Source organism: Rhodamnia argentea, chromosome 3 (assembly GCF_020921035.1).
Source record: "Rhodamnia argentea isolate NSW1041297 chromosome 3, ASM2092103v1, whole genome shotgun sequence".
Classification (NCBI taxonomy): domain Eukaryota; kingdom Viridiplantae; phylum Streptophyta; class Magnoliopsida; order Myrtales; family Myrtaceae; genus Rhodamnia; species Rhodamnia argentea.
The window spans coordinates 2,121,189-2,143,155 of NC_063152.1; the positions used below are offsets into that span (position 1 = coordinate 2,121,189).

At 39.4% G+C, this 21,967-nt stretch overlaps 3 protein-coding genes across 3 annotated transcripts; all 3 read left to right on the forward strand.

Moving 5' to 3' along the window:
* Positions 1-2,870: 2,870 nt before the first annotated feature.
* Positions 2,871-10,148, forward strand: LOC115754972 (UDP-N-acetylglucosamine diphosphorylase 1). Its single transcript, XM_030694176.2, has 15 exons — positions 2,871-3,181; positions 3,407-3,461; positions 3,533-3,684; positions 4,902-4,941; positions 5,319-5,411; positions 5,482-5,594; positions 5,695-5,769; positions 6,382-6,421; positions 6,538-6,620; positions 6,723-6,800; positions 7,658-7,801; positions 8,147-8,214; positions 8,869-8,983; positions 9,067-9,223; positions 9,786-10,148. Exons 1-15 carry the CDS (start codon positions 3,044-3,046, stop codon positions 9,881-9,883), a joined length of 1,449 nt encoding a protein of 482 aa, XP_030550036.2. The 5' UTR covers positions 2,871-3,043; the 3' UTR covers positions 9,884-10,148.
* Positions 10,149-12,900: 2,752 nt separating this feature from the next.
* On the forward strand, positions 12,901-17,650 carry LOC115754973 (ribonuclease H2 subunit B). Its single transcript, XM_030694178.2, has 11 exons — positions 12,901-12,936; positions 13,043-13,152; positions 13,570-13,619; positions 13,799-13,900; positions 13,992-14,068; positions 14,393-14,516; positions 15,383-15,447; positions 15,520-15,589; positions 16,403-16,478; positions 16,841-16,934; positions 17,300-17,650. Exons 1-11 carry the CDS (start codon positions 12,901-12,903, stop codon positions 17,420-17,422), a joined length of 927 nt encoding a protein of 308 aa, XP_030550038.2. The 3' UTR covers positions 17,423-17,650.
* Positions 17,651-19,035: 1,385 nt separating this feature from the next.
* LOC115754974 (50S ribosomal protein L7/L12) lies at positions 19,036-20,369 on the forward strand. Its single transcript, XM_030694179.2, has one exon. It carries the CDS (start codon positions 19,456-19,458, stop codon positions 20,104-20,106), a length of 651 nt encoding a protein of 216 aa, XP_030550039.2. The 5' UTR covers positions 19,036-19,455; the 3' UTR covers positions 20,107-20,369.
* The last annotated feature ends 1,598 nt before the right edge of the window (positions 20,370-21,967 follow it).

A 21,967-nucleotide genomic window follows, 5' to 3' on the forward strand; every position in this document is an offset into this window, starting at 1 on the left:
GGCCCCCCAGAGAGGAACCGGCCCGCGCTCACTATACCGACATCGGACCGGTCGATCTCGTGACGTTCGGTTTGCTACTGGTTAGTGTGCTGTCTCTTTCCCTTAGGGGGCAAGCTGCTTTAGGAGCACGCACGGCATTTCCTTGATGTTGAATTCCGATCCTAACACTGTCTGTCCTTGTCAAAGCATCAGCATCGGCAAGCAGATGAAAGTGGAACCCAGGACGACGTGACAGTGTAATGTGCGAGCATATTCTGAGGACATGTAATAAGTGTGGAGTTGATTTTTGTTAGTTTGGTACTTGGTTGGTGTCCATGACAGGGAGGCTTTATTATTAGTTAGCGTGATGGAAAGTACGGTGTAGCTTCTATCCATCCTAGCTCGAGTTTGGTAGATTTCTGGATCTTATGATCGTCGAATCTCGATTTTACTCGCTCCAACACATATACGTCAGAAATTTACTTTTAGCTAACGTGACATCACGTGGCAAGCCCCGTGACTTGATTATTATTATTTTTTTTTCGAAAACCATGTTGTTGCCATACGGTCTGCAGCATTTCGCGCAACAATTAATTGGAGTCAGATTGAGTGCATCGACTGTCATAAAAGTTTGTTGGGTAATTGATGGGATTTCTTAGAAAGCTCGGACCTTCGACTCATCGATGTGAATATCTGAAATCCATACAAGATGGGCAAAAGGGGGATGAAAGGCATATCTTTAATGGAGTCTAGCATGCGCTGTACTTTATGGAGATCATACAGAATCCACCAAAGTCCAATCGTGCGACATAGTAGTGCAAATGACCAAATCTCGGTGTCGATCAAAATAAGAGACTTAAGGAAAATCCTGTAATGTTCTAATATCACATATATAGCACAAAAATATTGACCCATCATCAGGTCTTGTCCAAGGCTTTAGGAGACTAGTTTACACATGATATGTCATCATCAAACTTGTCCCCAGCGACTGGTTTAATATCTTGCGATCTGCTACGACCGGCGCCTTGACAGTGTTTCGATGTCACGGCCGGGGCCGATGGCCCGAGCTCGATGGTCGTGAGGCACGTATCGTCTTGGGCCGCAAGTAGTGCGCCGGCCAACTCAAGCGTGGAACCCCTAATACCAACCGCTAAGGAGGGCACACGGGATCTTTTGCAAGCAGGGTGGAAAACGAGTTCCAGGTAACATTCATTCTGATTGTATTAACCAACAATCGTACGAGTAATGTAAGATTGTAAGTGAGAAGGATGAAAATATCCGCGTGCTCAAACGGAGTGTCACTATGTCAATGTGGCATATGTACTTATAATACGAGAGCTCCGTACTTTGATGACATGTGGAGCTGGTGAATTAGATGACCTGTAGATCATGTCAAAATGGATTATAAGACTTATTTCTTAATTCATATTTGATGGGTTGAGTTGTTATATAGATTTAGGGAAAATGAATGGTATATGGATTTAGGAAAAATGACACGTATGGTCTCTAAATTTTGGCTCAATATACAAAATGATCTTTGAGCTTTTAATTTGTTCAATGTGAACCATGAACTCCCAATATGCAATGTGGTCCCCGAACTATCAATATGCAATGTGATCCCTGAATTTTATTTGTTTAATAAAATCCCTAAATTTTTGAAACATATTTAATTTAGTCTCCTAGATTACATGCCAACGACTTTCACTTCGACACGCCTTTGTTCGTGATCACTTAGAGCCCCTCTTCTATCAAAAGGGAGTCCCAGGTCTTAAATTAATTGAAGGACTAATATATATATAATTTTTTATGGCTTATCTATGGATGGAATCAATGATGCAGTATTTGCATACAAAAGCTTTGCTAGAAGTCGAATTCAGTATATGAACTGGTTTAGGGGCCCATATCAATAATTATGATTTTACATATGAACAATTCCTCAATATCTGGTTCATTCATTGGGTCATACTCCCCACCACTTGTGGCTCCACTCCACAATTTAAAAAATGCAAAGAAAGATCCAACCTGTCCTTAGAGAAAGAGGATGAATAATTCTTTGTGTGTTTTTTTTTTTTTTTCATGCATAAGGCCATAAGATTACCTAGTAGAAAAATTCTTCGGTAAATGGGTTGTGAAATGCTCGCTTTGGTTTCAAGGCATATGGAATATAAAGTTTGATAACGAACTCTCAATGTGCAATGTGGCCCATGAACTTTATTTATTTAACGAAGTCCCCGAACTTTTAGAATATGTTCAATTTAGCCTATAGACTATATAAAAATATTCAATATTGTCATCGATCTTAAATTAATGGAAGGATTACATTAAACAATTTCATATAGTTCAAGATCCATATTGAACATGTATTAAAAGTGCAATGACCACATTAAATAAATTAAAAATTCAAGGACGACATTATACATTCGGCCAAAGTTTAAAGGAATATTGGTGTCGGCATCCCATGCACTCACAACAGTAGAACAAAAACCTATATGGGTGTGAAATGGGTTCACAATTTATATAGATTCAACCTACCTCTATGCTCTCTTTTACCCTCACTCGATCTTATGCTCGCTCGGTCGCTTCGCGCTCTTATAGCGTAGTTTGTATACGAGTTGTCATAAATTAGATTAAACATGAAAGTGTTCCAAGAATATTAATCGACTCATATATGAGTTGGGTATGTCTCGAATATGGGTTAATAAATTTATATTATATAAAAATAAATCAAAACGAATTAAATAAATTAATTTGAGTCAAAGTCATTTTCGACCCGATCCAAACCACCCCTTTCACGGGTCTAGTATTCCAAACATTCTCAGCTGGGAGGTCAAATTCGTAATTTCGTATCCAAGCAAGGTGGTTAATCGCAGCTGATTCGATTCTTGTCTTCCTCGCCACTGTTCCCTCTCTCCTCTCTCTCTCTCTCTCTCTAGCCTCAACCAACAACAGACACCTCCCTCTATAATTTCTGTCACCGGATTGACAGTCCCACGCCCAGCTGCTGCGAAGACCCCCGGCTCGAGCGTCGTAGCTCCTCAGAGTGAATCGAGCTCGGCTCGCTCCGATGGTCGTCGAAGCCAACGCCGAGTCGCCGCCGCAGGCGTTGATGGAGCGGCTCAAGGACTACGGTCAGGAAGACGCCTTCGCCCTCTGGGACGAGCTCTCCCCTCGGGAACGCCAGCTCCTCGTCGACGACATCGAGGTCTCTTTTTTTTCCCAGTTCCCCGCTGCTCTTTTCATGCCGATGTCTGTGATCCTGGCGGCGAGTCCAGTGATCGAAGACTTCATGAGTGGGACGAAGTTGCTGTTTTCTGATGGAATTGATCGACGATTTGACTGTTCGCCCTCCGAATTTGCCGGGCGAGCTTTGCTTATCCGCGAGCGATTATTGATATTTGCATTGACCTACGCCTTTTCTTTTTTTCAGAGTTTAGATCTTCCGAGAGTGGATCGGATCATTCGATGTTCACTCAGATCTCAAGGTCATCTCTCTTTCTCTCGAGTCTAGAGTGATGTTACGCCTAGTTGCTGATGGATTTGATCGGACTTTCAGGTTTGCCGGTGGCGGCAGTGGAGCCTGTTCCCGAAAGTGACGTATCCGCTGCTGAAGGGAGGACCATGGAAGAAAGAGAGAGGTGGTGGAAGATGGGACTGAAGGCGATCTCGGATGGAAAATTGGCGGTGTTGCTTCTCTCCGGTGGTCAGGTACTGTACTCTACCATTGCTGTTGGTGTAGAACACTGCCATTTTGCGTTTGCACGTGCCTAGTGAATAGTGAATCGTGCTTTACTGGTTTAGCTCTGTTTGTTTTCCCTCTTGAGCTGAATTTAGATACATGTGGGCCATATGCTTTACATCATGAATAAAGTAACCGAAAGGGATCATTATTGTTTACTCAATGAGAGCTGAAAGGAAAAGATAATGATTGTTCTTACTTTTTAAACGAGCTGTTTGTTGGCAAAATAATTTAGATCTGGACTCTCATTGGCAAATCATTTCAGAGGCGGTATGATGCTTTTGGAAAATCATTTTAAGAAAATTTGATGATACGAGATTACGAGTGATATTCATTGTGATACGAAAAAGAAAAAGACAAAAGAGGATAGAAGCAGGTTAAAAGAATTCTGGGGATTTGACCATAGGTTCTATAATCAAGGGTCTGAGGATCTAAAATGCTTTTATCTCCTTCGGTATGGATTTCAAATCTGCAAAGGAATCATCAAATTGTAACTTATGTTTCTCTTTACTTGGTAATTTGAGAATTTACTGATTTTTTTTTTTTTTTTTGCACATAGGAGTATTGAGATACTTTTCCTGGAAAATAAGTTCGACAGCTATTAGCATGTTCTAGTCCCACTCAATTATACCTTAGGATTAACTGGAGTAAGAGAGGTTAAATGTTTTTTTCCCCTTTTGAAATATGTGGAGTTCCCTTAAAGTGGCTGGAATATTACAATAGGCTCCGCTAACGTTCAGTGTAGGATATCTTACAGAGTGAAAGACTTGAATGTTTGTCCTTCCCTCTCTTTCCGTACATGTTTTATGATAAATTCTCCAGATAAGCAAGTAGTTGAGAATAAACTCAACATTTATATACTCATGCTTCTATCAATGCAACGGGATAAATCAAATACATGAAAAAGCTTCTGTTATCTTATATGCTTGCATATGTATTGTATTTTTGTCCCTTAGTCTCCAGATCATCAATATCTTGGTTTGTAATTGTTGTTTATTGATTTTGCTTACTTGAGCATGCAAAATTTCAATAAAGGAGAGGCATTTTTTTCAAAAGCTGGTAATATGCCTTTGAATAATGTGTAGCTTTGTGATTTATACACAAGAATTGCGTGCCTTATTGTCCATCTTCTTAACGTGTGTGGTCCACTCATTTTCTCACACAATATCCTTTTTATGCCACGCAGGGAACAAGACTTGGAAGTTCAGATCCCAAAGGATGCTTCAGTAAGTATTTCCCATGTTGACTTGATTGTGAATTACCACGGTTTTAGGTTTCTCTCGGTGCATGACTTCTCTAAAGGTTTACCTCTTCAGAAAAGGATAAAATTCAACGTTTACAAAAGCTTAGGAAATGAAAATAGTTGCACAGCTTTTTACTCTTTCATTGACCAAAGCCTATGTCATTTCTAATACACCATGAGCATTTGGACACTGCTTTTGTTGGTGAATATTTTTTTTCGACCCACAGATTGTTGAACTAGTAAACTTATTTCTTTTTCTTTCAACCGCTGCCATTAGTATGTAATGCACCGCAATACTTTCTTCCTATCATACTTCTTCAGGATTTCCACTATGTAATTTGTTGAAGTATTTCATTGTAGACATTGGACTTCCATCTGGCAAGTCACTTTTCCAAATTCAAGCAGAACGAATCTTGTGTGTTCAGAAGTTGGCTGTTCAAGCTCTCAGAGAGGGTAAAATTCCTCTCTTGTTCATTTCTTTTTAACTACACATAAAATGTGCTCATTCTCTTGTTTTATGCAGGTTCTGTTGGTTCTCCACAGATACATTGGTACATAATGACCAGTCCATTTACTGATGAGCCCACACGCAAATATTTTGAGAGCCATAAATACTTTGGTCTTGAAGCTGAGCAAGTAAAACATGTGTAGCTTTTCCTAGTTATCTAATAGACAGTAAATTTGCCTAGCTGGTTGTAGTTAATATTGCCTCACTATTGATGGAAAATTTGTGTAGATCACTTTCTTTCAGCAAGGTACCATGCCATGTGTCTCGAAAGATGGAAGATTTATCATGGAGACTCCTTACAGAGTATGTTTGCTATTCTATTTGTTTGTTTGATTGATTTAATTGTAGAAGGAACAGAATTATGGTTTCCAAGATCTTGGTAACCAACTCTTTCAACCTTAGTCTTTAAACTTGTTCAACTTCACCTAGCCATTGTTGCAGTTGAATTTTGAGAATGGAACTCATAAAGAACAAACAGTTTAAGAAGTGTATTTTAAAGAATAATGGTAAGCTTTAAAACACCAAAGGTGAAGGGAGCTGAGATCTTGGGCGAAATAAATTATTATCTTCTAACTGTTGGGCTCTGTATAATTTTCCTATTTGTATGAGCATCTGAACATCGTATTGCAATGCTCTACTAATGTCTGGATGAGTGAGAGAACCAAGTAACTAAAAGCTTTTTTGCCCGAACCATCTTGAGTGAGTAAAATGGTACAATAAGATTTCTCACTCGTCACACAGTGGTGCACTTATTTCTCCCGCTAGACTACCGTATAATGATTCGAAAATGTGGATTGTTTTGGAAGGGGGAGATGAAACTGTCGATGTATGAAGTGCCATGGAATTATTTCTGATCTAAGTCACAATATCTGATCTACTGAATGAAACTTGTTTTAATATGATTTTCATATCCAGGTAGCTAAAGCTCCTGATGGTAATGGTGGCGTATATACAGGTGCTTTTATTTTTCTAAATCCTGTGCCAAATATTAGTTAGTATTTCGCTTCCGCAGTCTATCTCAACCTCATATAGCCTAAAAGCATTCAATAATATTTGGCTCTCGTTGATCAGCTCTGAAAACTTCAAAGCTTCTTGAAGATATGGCCTCGAGAGGGATTAAATATTTGGATTGTTATGGAGTTGACAATGCGTTGGTGAGTTTTGATTTTATTAAGCTATGGAATCCCCCATGGCATGTTTTCCCTTTTTGTGGGTTGAATTCCAATATTTATCAGACAGATTTGTCTCTAAAACAGGTACGTGTGGCTGATCCTACTTTCTTGGGTTATTTCATGGACAAAGGTGTAGATGCTGCAGCTAAAGTTGTCCGTAAGGTGATTATATGTCTTGGCGCATATCATACTTCATTTTTTTTATTTTGACTTGTTGTGGTTGTCCTTTTGAAAGAATGTCACATTGAAGATGATTTGCATGGTTTGCACCTATCCTTTGGTGATCTCTAGATAAAGCTCTTGCATTTTCTACACAAGTTAATCTGGCTTGAAATGGTTCATATTTATGGTATCAAAGCGTAAAGCCTGGCATATGAAGAGCTTGTGAATCTACATCAAGTGGCAAAGAACTTGTGGATGTCACCTCTCAAAGGGCACAAACTTGAGTACTCTTTTTGGGGGGGCTTGGCTATGTGGATTTGGCTCGTTATAAATGGTTTCAGAACATTGTACTGGTGTATGAGTGCCACACAAGACAAAGTGCTATATTACAAGAATTGCCTTTTTGGCTATTTGAGACAAACTGCTTCAGTTTGGGAGCTAACTCTTTAACCTGTGAGGGTCAAATCTAAGAATTTTACTTACCTGGTGTAGTTTTGAGCTACATGAGCCACATTGACAATTATGATAGTGATAAAGCAGAAGAGTTTATAAACACATCAAGTTTCATGGTGAGTGGGAGGTAACTTGTGGCTTGATATATAAGGGGAGACTCATCCAAAGGATGCCACCTTCAGTACTCCTTTTGAGGTGTTTTGCCCACTTGGATTATGAGTTGATACATATCATATGATTTGCATGAATTTTGTTTGCTGGTTTTTCTTCACATGAAAATCAAAATTTCTTCCTTCTGGCTGTTAGATTATTATTGCATTTGTAGCAGGTCCACATTATGGACCTTTTGCTAATGGATGTGATCTGAATATTCACTTCCTATATTCTTCAATGATTTTTTTTAGGCGTACCCACAAGAGAAGGTAGGTGTTTTTGTAAGGCGTGGTAAAGGTGGACCTCTTACAGTGGTTGAATATAATGAGCTAGATCCAACACTTGCTTCTGCAATCAATCAGGAAACTGGACGGCTTCGTTTTTGCTGGAGTAATGTACACCCTATTCCTTGTGCTTACTACTTACGTGATTTGTTTCCAACTTTTTGCACTATTATTGATTTATATTTTGCTTTATTACTCTAAAAGCTTGCTGATTGCCAATATCAATTGCATGGTAATTCCACTTCTCGCTGGCTTTAAAAGATACTACTTCAGGGCCTGATGTTGTAGCTTTAGTCTTTATGTGTTATTTCTCAGGATATTGTATCCTGTTAAACTGGACAACCTTGTGTGTTAGATTGCCCTGCGCTTAGGTGCATGATATATCGTCATTTGAATCTGTTGGCATTTGTTTTTGCCCCTAGTTTTCTTGACTACTTATTACTTTCTGGCTTTCAGGTTTGTTTACATATGTTCACCCTTGATTTTCTCAATCAAGTTGCAAATGGCCTTGAGAAAGACAGTATGTAAGTGGTCTTTGTTTTTCACTGCTCACGTGCTTTTTAGTTGGAAATGTTGGCAGGGAGAAAATTATTGTCACTTGAGCCATCTTCTGCTGTATCTTTTCCCCTTGAAAAGTACTGTGTCAGTTTTTATCACCTTAATTCCTTTCACCTTCTGAACCATAATTTTATATTAAGCAATTTGTGAACGAGGCATTTGCCCTTTATTTTGTATAGATACAGAATTGTCTTGGTAGTTCTACTATTTGAGTAATGAGCCAACTTGTTGTGTGAATTACTCATTCTAACTTTAATTATCCTCCTTGCGGGTTACGTTCCAGTTATTCCTCACACGTGCATCCCAATAGCTGCTACTACTGCACCATATTTAATTTAAATACATTTGCATGTTGCTTTATAAAAGCTTTCAAAAAAAGAGTTTCATAGTAGATCTTTGTCAAACTTGAAAGGTCATTCGATAGATAATTAATTTTGTGGTCAGCAAGTTTTTGATTGTTAGGGTACATAAGCATGAGACTCATTAAGTACTGGATTTGCCAAAAATATGGTCTCTCTACAAAGAGTAAACTTCAGTAATATCAAGAAGTATAGACTGTTTCTCGACAATTCATTGCATGAGAATGTGTTTGTAAATCAAACACATTATTTGCATTGCAGCTATCATCTTGCCGAGAAGAAAATTGCCTCAATCCATGGACAAACAGCAGGATTGAAGCTGGAGCAGTTCATATTTGATGCATTTCCATATGCTCCTTCAACTGCACTTTTTGAGGTCCTCTTTATCCTTCTAATACCAATTTTTTGAGTTCAGCTCTTTAAACAATGTGAATCTAAACAATTTGTTTGAAAGTTCAGGTATTGCGTGATGAAGAGTTTGCACCGGTGAAAAATGCTAATGGATCAAATTTCGACACGCCAGACAGTGCAAGGCTACTGGTTCTCCGGCTTCATACTCGATGGGTGGTAGCTGCTGGAGGCTTTGTAACGCATTCAGTGCCCCTATATGCTACTGGTAATTGGTGGCGGCTTACCACGCATTGTGTTGCAAATTTTTACATGCTGTACAGAGTTTGCTGTTCTCGTGGTTTTTGTGAATTTGAATTGTACGAAGAAATCTTCCATTTGCGCTTGCATGTTGTGGAGTTTTTTTCCGTCCGTGCACCTTGCACTGGGGAAAAACACACACACACACACACACACACACACACACAGAAATCTGTGTTAATTAAAAGGGAAGAAGAGGAAATCAACTCAAAAGCAGATAAAGAATATCGAATTTGCTGGGAGCCTCATACGTTTCTCGAGGATTGTTGCAGAATATCTAATCCGTTCTTTTGCTAGGTGCAAAGGAGTTAACCTATAACATATGTGTGATAGCATGTAAGGGGGAATTGCTTCTCTTATGTCCTTGGTCCCATAGGCTTATATCTTACTTGTGTCAGTTGGGAGCAGTCTGTCAGCAGTACATAATGTGTTCGAGAACAATCAGTCAGGTTTCAAGGAATCATGTAGGTCGTGATGATTTATTGGTCAGGAAGTAAATCTAATGCTTCTCTTTTTTGTGTTTGTCTCAGGTGTGGAGGTATCCCCGTTGTGTTCATACGCCGGAGAAAATCTCGAGGCTATATGTCGAGGAAGGACCTTCCACGCGCCTTGTGAGATTGCATTTTAGCTGTGCTCGTCCTTTCCCTATGGAAGAAAAAAGGGGTGAGATCTCAGTTTAGCAATGATAAGTTCTTGAGATGTTAACATGGGCGGCTTGCATTTTATTTGAGATTGTGATGGGCGAGGTTGTGTAATTTGACACCGGCAAGATAGATTAGTGTCTGTCGTAATTTTTTCGTGTTGGCAAAAGACTGTCCTAGTACATCACCAACAAGAAAATGCCAAAAAAAGAGAGAAGCTTTGTGAAAAATGAAACGAGAATAATTCGTGAATGTCGGCGTGTAAATTGATGGTGTTGTGAAATTGCTGCAATTTTAACAAATTCAGAGCCCTTATCTCACAGTCGCACCCCATCTGTTCATGCAGTATTTGGTGTTACTGTTCAAGTGTTTGCTTATGAAGATCAGTCTCCTAAACATGCTCTTTTTCCCTTTGTTCTTGTGCTGAGCAAGCAAAGCATCTTACTCAACATAAACAGAGGCAGTCCATCAAGACTACTACCGGAAAGTCCCACATTACAACAATCATCTCCACCTCCTGCGCATCTCCAAATGCCTTGGGGCAAGCAATCTCTCTAAAGTTCAAAGGAGGAAGCCTGTATGTAAACTTTTGACGAAAAGTAACACTACCGTAGCCAGCAAAGGCGTCACCAGGCAGCTTCCTGTTCCTGGAGATCCAAATGCGGAGCGCAATGGCGGCACGCCATGCAATCTTGAGAATGAGTATGGTGTCGGCCTTTGCCCTTCCAACTCCTGAATTCCCTTCGATTTCTGGGGATGTGTTTATCCAAGCATCTGTGCTCGTACCGCGATCAGTCGAAATCAAGACATCGGCAGCAAAACACATAGGTGGGCTAGCACGATCATGGAGCGCGATGGGGTGATATCTCAGTCTCCTCTGTTCCTACACCCATCAAACGGGTGAGTCAAATTGAATCATAAATAGTCCGACCTAAATAGACTCATTTAACCCCGTTTATGACTCATTCATTGCGATGAAAATCTAGTGACACGACTCGACTCTTATTCTCTAAAAAAAATTCCGTATTTAATCCAATTTAGAAAAACCCCATATTCAAATTTAGGTAAGAGTGCAGAGTGAGCGAATGCGAGATCAAGTGAGCGCGAGAGAGAATGAAGAGAGAGCCATAGAAGTGGGTTGCGTCTAAGTAAGCTGTAAACCTATTTATTACTCAATCACCATCATCTATGACTCACTTAGCACTCATATTATGTTTTAAACCAATTTGTGCCTCACTTATTAAATATAACTAACTCATATAACAACTCAGTCCATCATATATATGGATTAAGAAATGCGTTTATACATGGGTCTAAGTAAACAGTAAACTAATTTATTACCCAATTGCGATCATTCATCACAACTCAGCCCATTTTGGCAGGTCTACCTTTTGTTTTTTTTTTTTTTTGCCCGATTTAAACATTCGAGAGGACACTTCGATAGCCTCAACGAAGATACATGGTGAAATAGCATGTGGTGTGGTGACCCCAGCAATTGGCCCAATTATCGAAACAACAAAAGGAAGACCCAAGAGCCTCCATGGACAATAAAACGAAGACATCCGCCTTCATAGCACTTCTTGGAGTGCTGCTTTTTCCTATTACAGCGTTTGCATGAGCCAGCAAAACATAATCGAATGATCCTTCATCATGCCCACAATGAATCCAAATTGAATCAAACTTAATAAGATTAAGCAAGACAATCCTCATTTTTTTCCCTTTTTGGGTCAAATGACAATCCTCAATTTATTAGCAAGCATTTAAGTGACAGCAGTGGAATTTTGTAGCCTTGAGGAGCTTAGGGTTTTGGGGAAGAAAAAAATGGGATAAGTGCTTTGGAAGTCCTAAAGACTACACTTTTTAAAAAGTTTTTGGACTCAATTTCACTTTGACAATGAATTTTAGAACTTTATTGCACTTTTTGAAAATTTTTAAACTCAATTGCATCTTCGTGATAAATTTTAAAACTTTTGGTGCACTTACCGCAAGAAAGATTGAACAGCTGCAAAGTTAGCTCTCTCTCATGTTGGACTGAAAGAAAAATATATGCTAAGCAAGCTAGGTAGCAAGCTCTCTAGGGGTGGTCAATTGGTCATTGCAGCCTGTTTTCAGCATTCCAATTACCCCAATTACCTAGGACGCCAAGCTATTCCGGAAAAGCTATTAAAAATAGTTTAGCCCAATGTTGGACACTAATTAAGCGATTTAGACGCGTTTTTTTCATTTTTTTGATTGATGGGTCATAATTCTTTGGAGTCAAGCAATTTAAAGAAGGGTTAATACCACGAAAAATCCTAAACCGATATACTTATAACAAATTTATCCCAAACTAATTTTTTGACTATAAAAATCCCCTCAAACTAGTGCACATGTGATAAATTTATCACAAGCTAACATTTTTATTACCAAAAATTTCAATCTAGTTCATCTATGTCAAATTTACTTTTTTTTGTTGATTTTCGTTAAATTAGACTAATACCACGAAATATTTGAAATGACACATATGATAAATGGAGGGTAAAAACCCCAAAATGGTGCATCCGTAATAAATTTATCACAAATTAATTTTTTGACTATCAAAAATCCAAATTGGGTCACCTATATTAAATTTTTCTTCTGTTAATTTTCGTTAATTTGTGTTAATACCATGAAAAATCTCAAAATGGTACATCTATGACAAATGGAGGGTAAAAACCCCAAGCCGGTATACCCGTTAACCGTCACGTATCATCTAACTCAGTAATTTGACAATAAAAAATAAGAGAAACTAATGGAGAGTAGATATATAACTAATTTGTGATAAATTATCAAAGGTGTACTAATTTGAAGTTTTTCGTAATATTAACCGTCTAAACAACTTTGCTCTGGAAAGAGCAAATATGTTGCACGCAAACGCGCGAACCATAATACTGTTGTAGACCATCCTTTTAGCGCGGATTCATGTTTTTTTTTCTTTTTTAACATGGCGATGCATGTCAACAACTTAAAGAGTATTTCCGTAAGAATGAAGCAGCCAAAGACCGCGAAACAGCTCGATGATGTTTGATAAGTAGCCCGGGCTTCGAGCCAAATTTTGGCGCGTCGCAAGAGAGCCTGGCGCTCAACTCTGTAGTCTTCTTGATTCTTTTCCAGCAACCGAGCTGTAGTGGCTGCGGAAAGTTTCGATTTTTACGTCTTTTGCAGGAGAAGGGCAAAAGTCTTTTGAGAATGAATTGGTGGGAAGGAAGCAGCGAAACTCGCCTTCTAATTGCACCGGGTAAACCCCCCTCTTCTTCGATCTTTGTTTCTCCGCAAAACCCCCTTCCGCATTGCAGTTTGCATTGTCGCTGGAAACGCTATCCCCGTCGATCGATTGGTCTCTGTTCATACAGTGTTCCGTCCTTCCTGATCGATGAATTGTGTGGGATTCCATGCTGGTTCTGCACGAATTGGATGATTTGATATTTTTCTTTTTCGGATTTTTTAGTAAAAAGTCTGCTGGGTGGATAGTGTTTTTTTGTTTTGTTTTGAGAATTGTAGTGTGCATGTTCTATGTCGTCCTGACATTTGTGAATTGAAAGATGGAAATGTAGCAGTCAATTGACATTTTCCCACATTTTTGAAATTCCAATTTCTGTGAATTTTGGACCGGAAAATTCGAAGGCATTGAGGTTTTTTGGTCCCTGTACTGTAGATTCCGCGAAAGGGTTGGCCATTTCTTATCACTTCGGCATCCCAAATCAGGTAATCTGAAAGCTGTTTGCTTTCCCTTTATTCGCCATCCTTGTGACTGTCCTACTATTTCACGGTTCGATCCCATCATCGAGTGAATCTTGGATGCAACTGTTCGCTCGGCACGGAACCTCGTGCGTGAACATGTCCGAAAATCTTATCTTGCCGATGCTGCCTCTAACTACTTACAGGAAAAGCAACATGCTACCTTGTTGTCGATGAGAAGCTTTTAGAACTTCAATGGTTTAAGTTACCTTATGGATCTTGGTTTCTGGGAGATTACGTCCATAAAGGTGTGATCTTCAACATTCATTTTTACAGTTAAGACTCAAGTGTGTTCATCACAGTTAGGATCATAATTTTCTTTTCTGCTATTTGGTCAAGATGGTTGCCTGTATACTGCCACACCAGTTGATCCAGTTTTCATCATGTTGCCCCTTTTTGAGGAAGCTAAGATGAAGGTACCGTATATCTTATTCTAGTTTTTCATGTTTCACAAGAAATGAAATGTATCATATTTTCCTACTAATTTATTTGATCACGAGTTTGAATATTTGTTTTCTCTAAGAGATGAATTCTTTTCCATTGAAATTCCAGCATATGGTTTACCTTGATTATGCATCTGTGAATTTATCAAGTTAACACACTGCCATCTGCCTAAGCATGTAAACAAGATAACATTGTGGAATGCACAAAGTTTTTATCTCTCCTGAAGTTGGACCTGTCATCCTTTATGTATTACTCCAGTATATTTGATGTCATAATGCATTCCCCAACATATGCAGAAAGCAGATGATCCTGGGAAGTTTAGGCAATTGGATGAGATTTTGTTTATAAATGGTTACCCTGGATATCAGCATTTATTGGCCATTGCGGAGAAGTCCATGCAAGTGGTTTGCGAAGTTAAAGGTGACAAGTCATATACATCTGTATTATAGATGTTATTTACACTGAAGTAACTACATTCTTTGGCAAAAATAGCATCCAATCCAAGATCAATCTTCAATAAAACTTACGTGCTAAGTAATGTGGCCAATAAAGACTCTTACGTTCTAAGTAATGTGGCCAATAAAGACTCTTTCTCTTTATGTATTATTTTCTGTGCCACCTTTATTCAGTAATTGATACTAGGATTTGAGAAGAATACGAAGCATCACTATTTTGCTCATTGAAAAAAGGCTTTGATGCTTAAGGGGAGGAAAGAAACTAAAGGAAGCCATAGCCCTGGCATCTAAGTGGTAGCTTAAATTGGGGAAGAAATGAGTTAGAACTTTAAGAATCAGGGTCATTATTATTGCATAATGTTCTTGTCCTGTGATATGTCACACAAGATGCTGCAATTGAAGTTTCACACAACCAAAATGAACTTTTTTGAAAATTTGCATTGGAGCGGGCTTTATCTGGAGATACTTAATGTATGAAGCACATCTCAAATATGCCAATCTCAACTCTAAGTCCAGGCTCTATAATCTGCATTTTTTGTTGTTGTCTTTTAGATTATATGATTATCTTCATGTTTACGGTGTAATTTGGCGTAACAATATACTGATACTGTAAGTTGCATATAATTCAATCTATATGAAATGTTACTTAATAAGCGACTAGTGAACCTTACTCTAGTTGTTACCTATAGAAACTGTGAACAAGAGTTTCAGTGAATTATGATTGTATTTAAAGTTTATTGTTAAAGCAAGAGCATTAAGAATGTTATTGTCTGTCTTTTTCTTTGCAAGGACAAGAGTGACATATCTCTCTCTGTCTGCCTGTATCGACAGAAATTGGATCAACAAGGTTTTTTAGGCTTGATGACACTAAGGTTCTTGCTTGGTTGTCAAACAAGGTCTGTAATTTTCAAGAAATGCAATTTGTCAATGATGGTGCAAGTGTACCAAGGGATGTTTTCTAATTGCAGGTACACCGAGTGAAGCAGACTCTGAGTACTCTGGACAAAAACTATGCTGCCCGATCTGAGAAAGAGATGTGTATGTCTTAGCGGACAAACTTTTGACTATGTGATTTGATGAATTTGTGTTATGAGTTTACTGAAGGAGTCATGAGCAGGATCTTTTGGGTTAGAACATCTGAATGAGAGTGGTGGGTAGTTACATCTAACTCTTACTACAAAGGGGACAATCAAAAAGAAGAAACGGAACTCTTACCACAGAGAGTGTTAATAGATGTTGCGAAAGTAGGGCATTAACATTTATAATGGTACTCGTGATTGGATTCGATCTCTAAACTGAGTCATATGAATGCCTTTTTTGCTTTTTTTTTCCCAGGTTAATAGTGCACAATGCATTTCAGTCCATTTATGAACTAAAAATAACTCTTTGCTAAGCCAGATATTCAGGTTGATCAATCTTTATGTCTTCATATTTGACTGATTTGAGAAAGGAATGGATCTCAATATCTATGTAACCTACCTAGGTGCATCAAACTTGTCGTTTCTCTACTGATCACCATATAGTGGTATAAAAATCTGTTGAGGTTGGATGTTAGTACATGTTTTGGAATGTGTATAACATATTTACAGGAGCATTGCTGAATAACTTTCTGTCCCTAATTGCTTGAGAGATCGAGGGGGGAGGGCCCACATAACTGCTTTAGCTCAGACAATCTGCTCCTCTCAGGCCCTTTTCGAAAGAGTCACTCATGCTTGCTGGGTTAAGACAATTAATTTGAGAGATCACTCAGCATCATTATAAAGAAAGATGAGAAGGATTGGAATGTCCAGCTTGAGTTAAATAAAGATTAGCTTTTTGCTCTTTGTTAATTCTCCTTTATTGTTTGTGCAGTAGCTGATGCTGTCTCAATAATGGGGGAGTACTTGCTGGATGAACCTTGGTTGAAAAATCTCTGTGATAGTCTGAAGTAAAGCTCTTTACTCTTTCTTGCATATATACTATTGCTTGATTTTCCCTGAACAGTAATGGCTATACATTTGTTGCACAATAGTATACAGCATATGCTAAAGTATTAGGATGCAGGATGATTATCTCCCACTGACTGGTGAAAAATGTTATTTTAATTTAGAGTTTTAAGATATTTGAGGAAGATGCCCTTTAAATTTTCTACCACTAAAGTGTTTCTCACTTTTGCAAGTTGCCCTAATTACTGAGAAAACGTAAAAAAAAAAAAGTTTCACTATACGAAGAAAAATTCCAGTTTCATCCCGGCTTGGATTGATATGTAGCCAGTGGTGACTGAGCCCAGGATTCTTAATTTCCCTGCAGATTGAATTTAGGGGATGTTGGAGAGGCAGCTCATAAACAAAACCTTCAAGATGGAGCAGAGACAAATGACTTTGGATCTCCTGTAGCCTTACAGGTAACTGCAATATCACTTTCCTAGCCGGAGGAAGTTAATAACGCATTCCGCAAACAAATAGTATCAGGGTGGCTGTACTTTGGATATCTCCTGGATTTCTTTAACATGACCTATGTTAGTGTTTCAGATGAAGTTTGAAAAGGTATTTTGACTGCTTAGTCCAGACTATTAAGTCATGAACTCACAAATTTCAACAGAGATCTTAATTTGTCCTCCCGGTAAACTTGATCAGAGGAATGATCTTTTGCTTATTTGGGTAGTCTCTGTTTCTACTATCAGAACCTGTTGAGTAAACCTGGTCGCAGTCACTCTTTCGGCTCAGGGATATTAATTTGTTGCTGAAGGTTTCTTCTATGATCTATTAGGGAAAGAGTGGGACGGAAAAAAGGGCTTCAAAGGTTGGAAGGCAAGTTAAAAAAGCAAAAGTAGAGACGGATTCTCAAAATATCAAAGAAATGTTCACCAGGGCTTCGAGAAGGACCAGATAAATCTTGTCCGAGTGGAGTAGATGAAGAAACTCCCCGTAACAAGATGACCAGAGACATTCCTTCACTGCCTTTTCCAGTCTTTGGCTGATTTGTTCCTAGTATTGGAGCCAGATGATCCACACATTCGGCAATCATCCGGTCACGGCTGATTTATCTGTTGGAACTTTAACCACACTTTCTGCTAAGTATGGACTTCAATACCCGATGTTGTAAAAATTTTCAGCTTGTTAATAGCACATTCCTGCACCGTGTAAACAGTGTTGTCGTGTAGTACTTGCCCAAAACTTGTAATGTATGGCCCAGGGACGTATTTCTGCAAATTTGCTTGAAGCATCGCCCTTTTGGTCAAGGCTTCTCTGATTGTTAATTTTAGGTAACATGGAGAGCTTTATGTTTTCTGCATAGTTCTTGGGGAAAATTCTAAGAAAGGGTCCGAAGTGTCGTCATGTTATCAAATAAGGGCTTGAAGTAAATCTTGTTTCAAATAAGGATATGTAGTAGTCATATCAGTCTCTAAGAGCTTGAAGTGGCAATGATAGCTTCAAATGAGGGCCTGATGCCAAATGGCTAAATATTCCAACCGATCAAGGGCATTTTCGTCCATAGATAATTCTGATTCTAATTCTTTTTTCTCATTTCTTTTTTCTTATTTGCTTGCAAGCCCTTTTCGGCTAGTGGCGAGGGTAGGCATTGCTCCAAACGTCGCCAGCTGCGTGTGAGGCGACCCTCTCCGGTGCTCGCCTACGTTGGTGAGGGTAGCCGGCGAAAAGAAAAGACAAAAAAAGGAAATTTTTTTAAAAAGTAAAAGACAAAAATGCCCTTTACTAGCTTGAATGTCAAGCATTCTTTGAGATTAACAGTTATTTTAGGTTTTTATTTGAAATAATATTCTTATTTGAGAAAATGAAAATAATTCAGGCTCTTATTTGAAATAAGATTCACGTTAGGTCTTTATTTGAGAAAATAAGAGCATTTTAGGCTCTTATTTAGAATTTTTTCCCTAATTCTTATGAGCAACTCTAACATGTCGTACCCATTGAAGTATACTTAAGTCTGGGATCATTGTACACCATATACATGGTTTCAATTTTCAATGTATTGATTTTACACTAGATTTGAGACTTGAGAAGTGGCCAAAATCTACCACATGCCATCATTAATTAGTGCAAAAGAAAAAAAGTCGAAAAAAGAAGAAGGATTACATAGATTTTAACCTAGCATAATGATGATCTTATCTATACTACTTAAAAATCGAGTACCTCATTATATAGTGGAAAATCACTTCTATAAATTTTAGCTATTTATAATAAAATTCGTTATATAGCTGGCACATTCAAATTAAACTTGTTATATTTATATGCTTTGTGGTAATGCGATGTCCGGCATTACAATTGAGTTTTTGCTGCTTTTTATTTATTTATATGGAACATTTTACGTACAAAATTTTCATGCATGTAATCTTTTCTTACCATATTTTTATCACTAAAATGAAATTGAATGAGTAATTTAAATTTACCAATAAAGAGGAAATTTTCTTGATTTTCTTAGGAAAAAAATTAAAAAAAAGAGGCCCATCTTTTTCCAAAACAAATAAAATTTGCATTTAGAATCAAGCCCACAACAGGAAGCCCAAACACTTCAGGCGGTCTTCCTCTTCCTTCGGGCTAGGGTTTCAAGTCAGGTTCTTCCCTCTCTTCGACGCCAGCACCGGTGGAGGATAACGCCCGCTTCCAGCGATCCAGATCGCCGGCGACCGCGTGCCGACGAGCGATTCTGGGCGACCCTAAGCTCAATTCGGCGGCCGAGCTCTTTCATCGTGTGCTCTCGTCGCGCTTCTCCCGACATTTTGAGGTGGCTCTCTTCATCTGCTTCCGCAGCAATCCCACGCCCCTTGCTTCGACCCGCGTTTCCTTAAAAAGATTCGTCTTTCAAGCTGTCGTCTTTTTCTCTTTCGGTGGCTCTGAGGATGCATCGGTTGTAACTCGTTTGCTGCCGAGAAGAAGGTGAAGGTAGTGTTCCGGCTATCGTTAGCAATGAGCCTAATCTTGAGAGTAAGACACCTTTTATCAAATGGGTTCCGTGCGTTTCACAATTCGGCTCCTGGGGTCATGGCGACTTCACGATCGAATTGGGTGTCCCGGAATCTCTCTCAACCAGCGAGGAAAGAGGATGACGATGAAGAAGAGGAAGTGGAGATAGACCCGAGGAGGCTTCCGGCCGACTATGATCCAGCCACATTCGATCCCACGGAGCATCGGAGCCCTCCGACGGATAGGGTCTTTAGGCTCGTGGATGAAGTGTCTGGGCTCACATTGGTCGAGGTGGCGGAGCTTTCATCGATTCTGATGAAAAAATTGAGGATGATGGAGCAGCCGGGGATTGCGGTCATGAAAGGAGGAGCTGCCGCCGGGCTGGCCGGGATGGCTGCGAAGACGACAGCAGCGGCCAAGGAGGAGAAGAAGCCGGAGAAGACCGTATTCGAGCTGAAACTGGAATCCTACGAGGCATCCGCGAAGATCAAGATCATCAAGGAGGTGAGGAGCTTCACGGATTTGGGTCTGAAGGAAGCCAAGGATTTAGTGGAGAAGACGCCGGCGGTGTTGAAAGCAGGTGTTTCGAAAGAAGACGGCGAAAAGATAATCGAGAAGCTGAAAGCTTTAGGAGCCAAGGCTGTTTTGGAATGAAGAGTCAAAAGGAATCAGCAGGTAACTTGTTGCACTTCCAATTCAACTTGCATTATATAGGCCTAGAAGATTAGTTCATGAGTTTAGTGTTCTTGAACTAGAGAGGAGGTTCATGTGCTATATCGATGTTGGCGAGCTCTTCATTGGATCAGTTTCTTTCTTCTCTTTTCCCCTGATGCTATATACCTTGTGAACTTATTTGCTTCTGGGTTAGCTGGTTTTGCTTTTGGAAAGGAAAGAAGTCACACGTTGTTTGGTCTCTTAACATTTGGAAGTTCGAACTTGATCGGCCAAATTAGCTAGCCGCCGTTGCTTCCATTTGAGAAATTTCTCAACTTATTGACAGAAAGCCATGAATCCGTAGGAGTGAGCACAACTTGATAGAGAACTTGAATAGAAATCACAGCAAACGGTTACTCAAAACTAGTTAATGCCTCTGTGCGTCACTAACAAGGTTCCTAGGCATGAGCATCATACTTAAGAGAAGAATTGCATCAGATAATTCAAGCAAAGGGCCGCCACAACTGAAAGGATTTCATTCACTACTAGTTTAACGATTTCCATACACATTGATTATACTTATGCTGGGGAAGAAAGTCATTTCTCACTCAAGCACGGTGTGGAAGTCTTGGTCCTGGAGTTGACAGGGCAACCTGATGTGGGTCTTGTCCAGGAGTTTTGATGGAAAAATGGGTCTGCTAACTGCAAATCTTCCCTTCATTTCATGCATAGAGAGACTTTCTAATGTATGTGCAGTGAAATGGAAAGTGATGTGATGAATGTTTCAAGACCTGGATCGGACCGGTCGGTTCAACCGGTTGAACCGGAAATCGGAGCAAGGCCTGGTCCAGTTTTTGTGAAAGAACTGGAGGGAGTAGTCAAGAATTGGTCAAACCCGTGTTGACCCGGGTGCACATATATATTGTTTGGTTGCATTGACCTGCTCCACCGGCTCATATTCTACACTGAACCTTATCCAATATTGAGTGGCTTGTGGTGCACTGCGAGTAAGCAAACTCTTGTTTCTCTCTTGTTGGACTGCTTTCATCAAGATGAGAGATAAATCTTAGATTTTTTGCTCGGGATGTAATCCCATCCGTGCACTATTAACCATTTGTGCTTAGTCTAATTAAACTCAGTCTACCACTTCAAAGTCCCTTCCTATCACGTAGGTGTTGTACCTTATGCCTGACTATGAAATTAACGTCTTCTCAATTATGTAATTCCTCGTGCTTTTCTTGCCGCAATGTGATGCAATATGATCGAATCGCGAGTTAAATACTTAATTGGAAGATAAGGTAACGGGTACATTAGTACTGAGTAAGTGGATATTGTCATCATATGGATAAGGATTTGGATGTTTTTTTATCATAAAGGATTTGGATGTTGAACTTAATTGAAAACTAGCAAGAATGTTGAAAAGAACCTCTTGTTTCCCCACGAGATTAGCGTTAGTGGATTCGAAATCGAACAAAATCGTTTATTTTGATTTGGGTGCACTTATCAAATTAGTATTGAGTTACATTGGGTTGAGAAGTTGCACGGCGTTTATCACCCCAAATCGATAAAGTTTTGGTTGGTTTTGATCTAAAAGATGGACGATTTGTAAAGATTGTCCTCTCTCGGATTCGAACTCTACCGTGTATAAACCTGGAAGTACTATTGCGTACGTTCTGATTCCTAGGACGCGTACCATAACTCGGTCCTGATAAGACGCCGGTGCACTCTCTCTGGCCCTCTCTGGTCGCCTTTTATTTCCCCGTGTTCTTCGAAACAGAGTATAACGTGCCGTTGACCCGGCATCTTCTAGGGTTGGGCCGCTGACGGGAAGCACTTGGTGATGGAGGGTATCCCCGGAGAC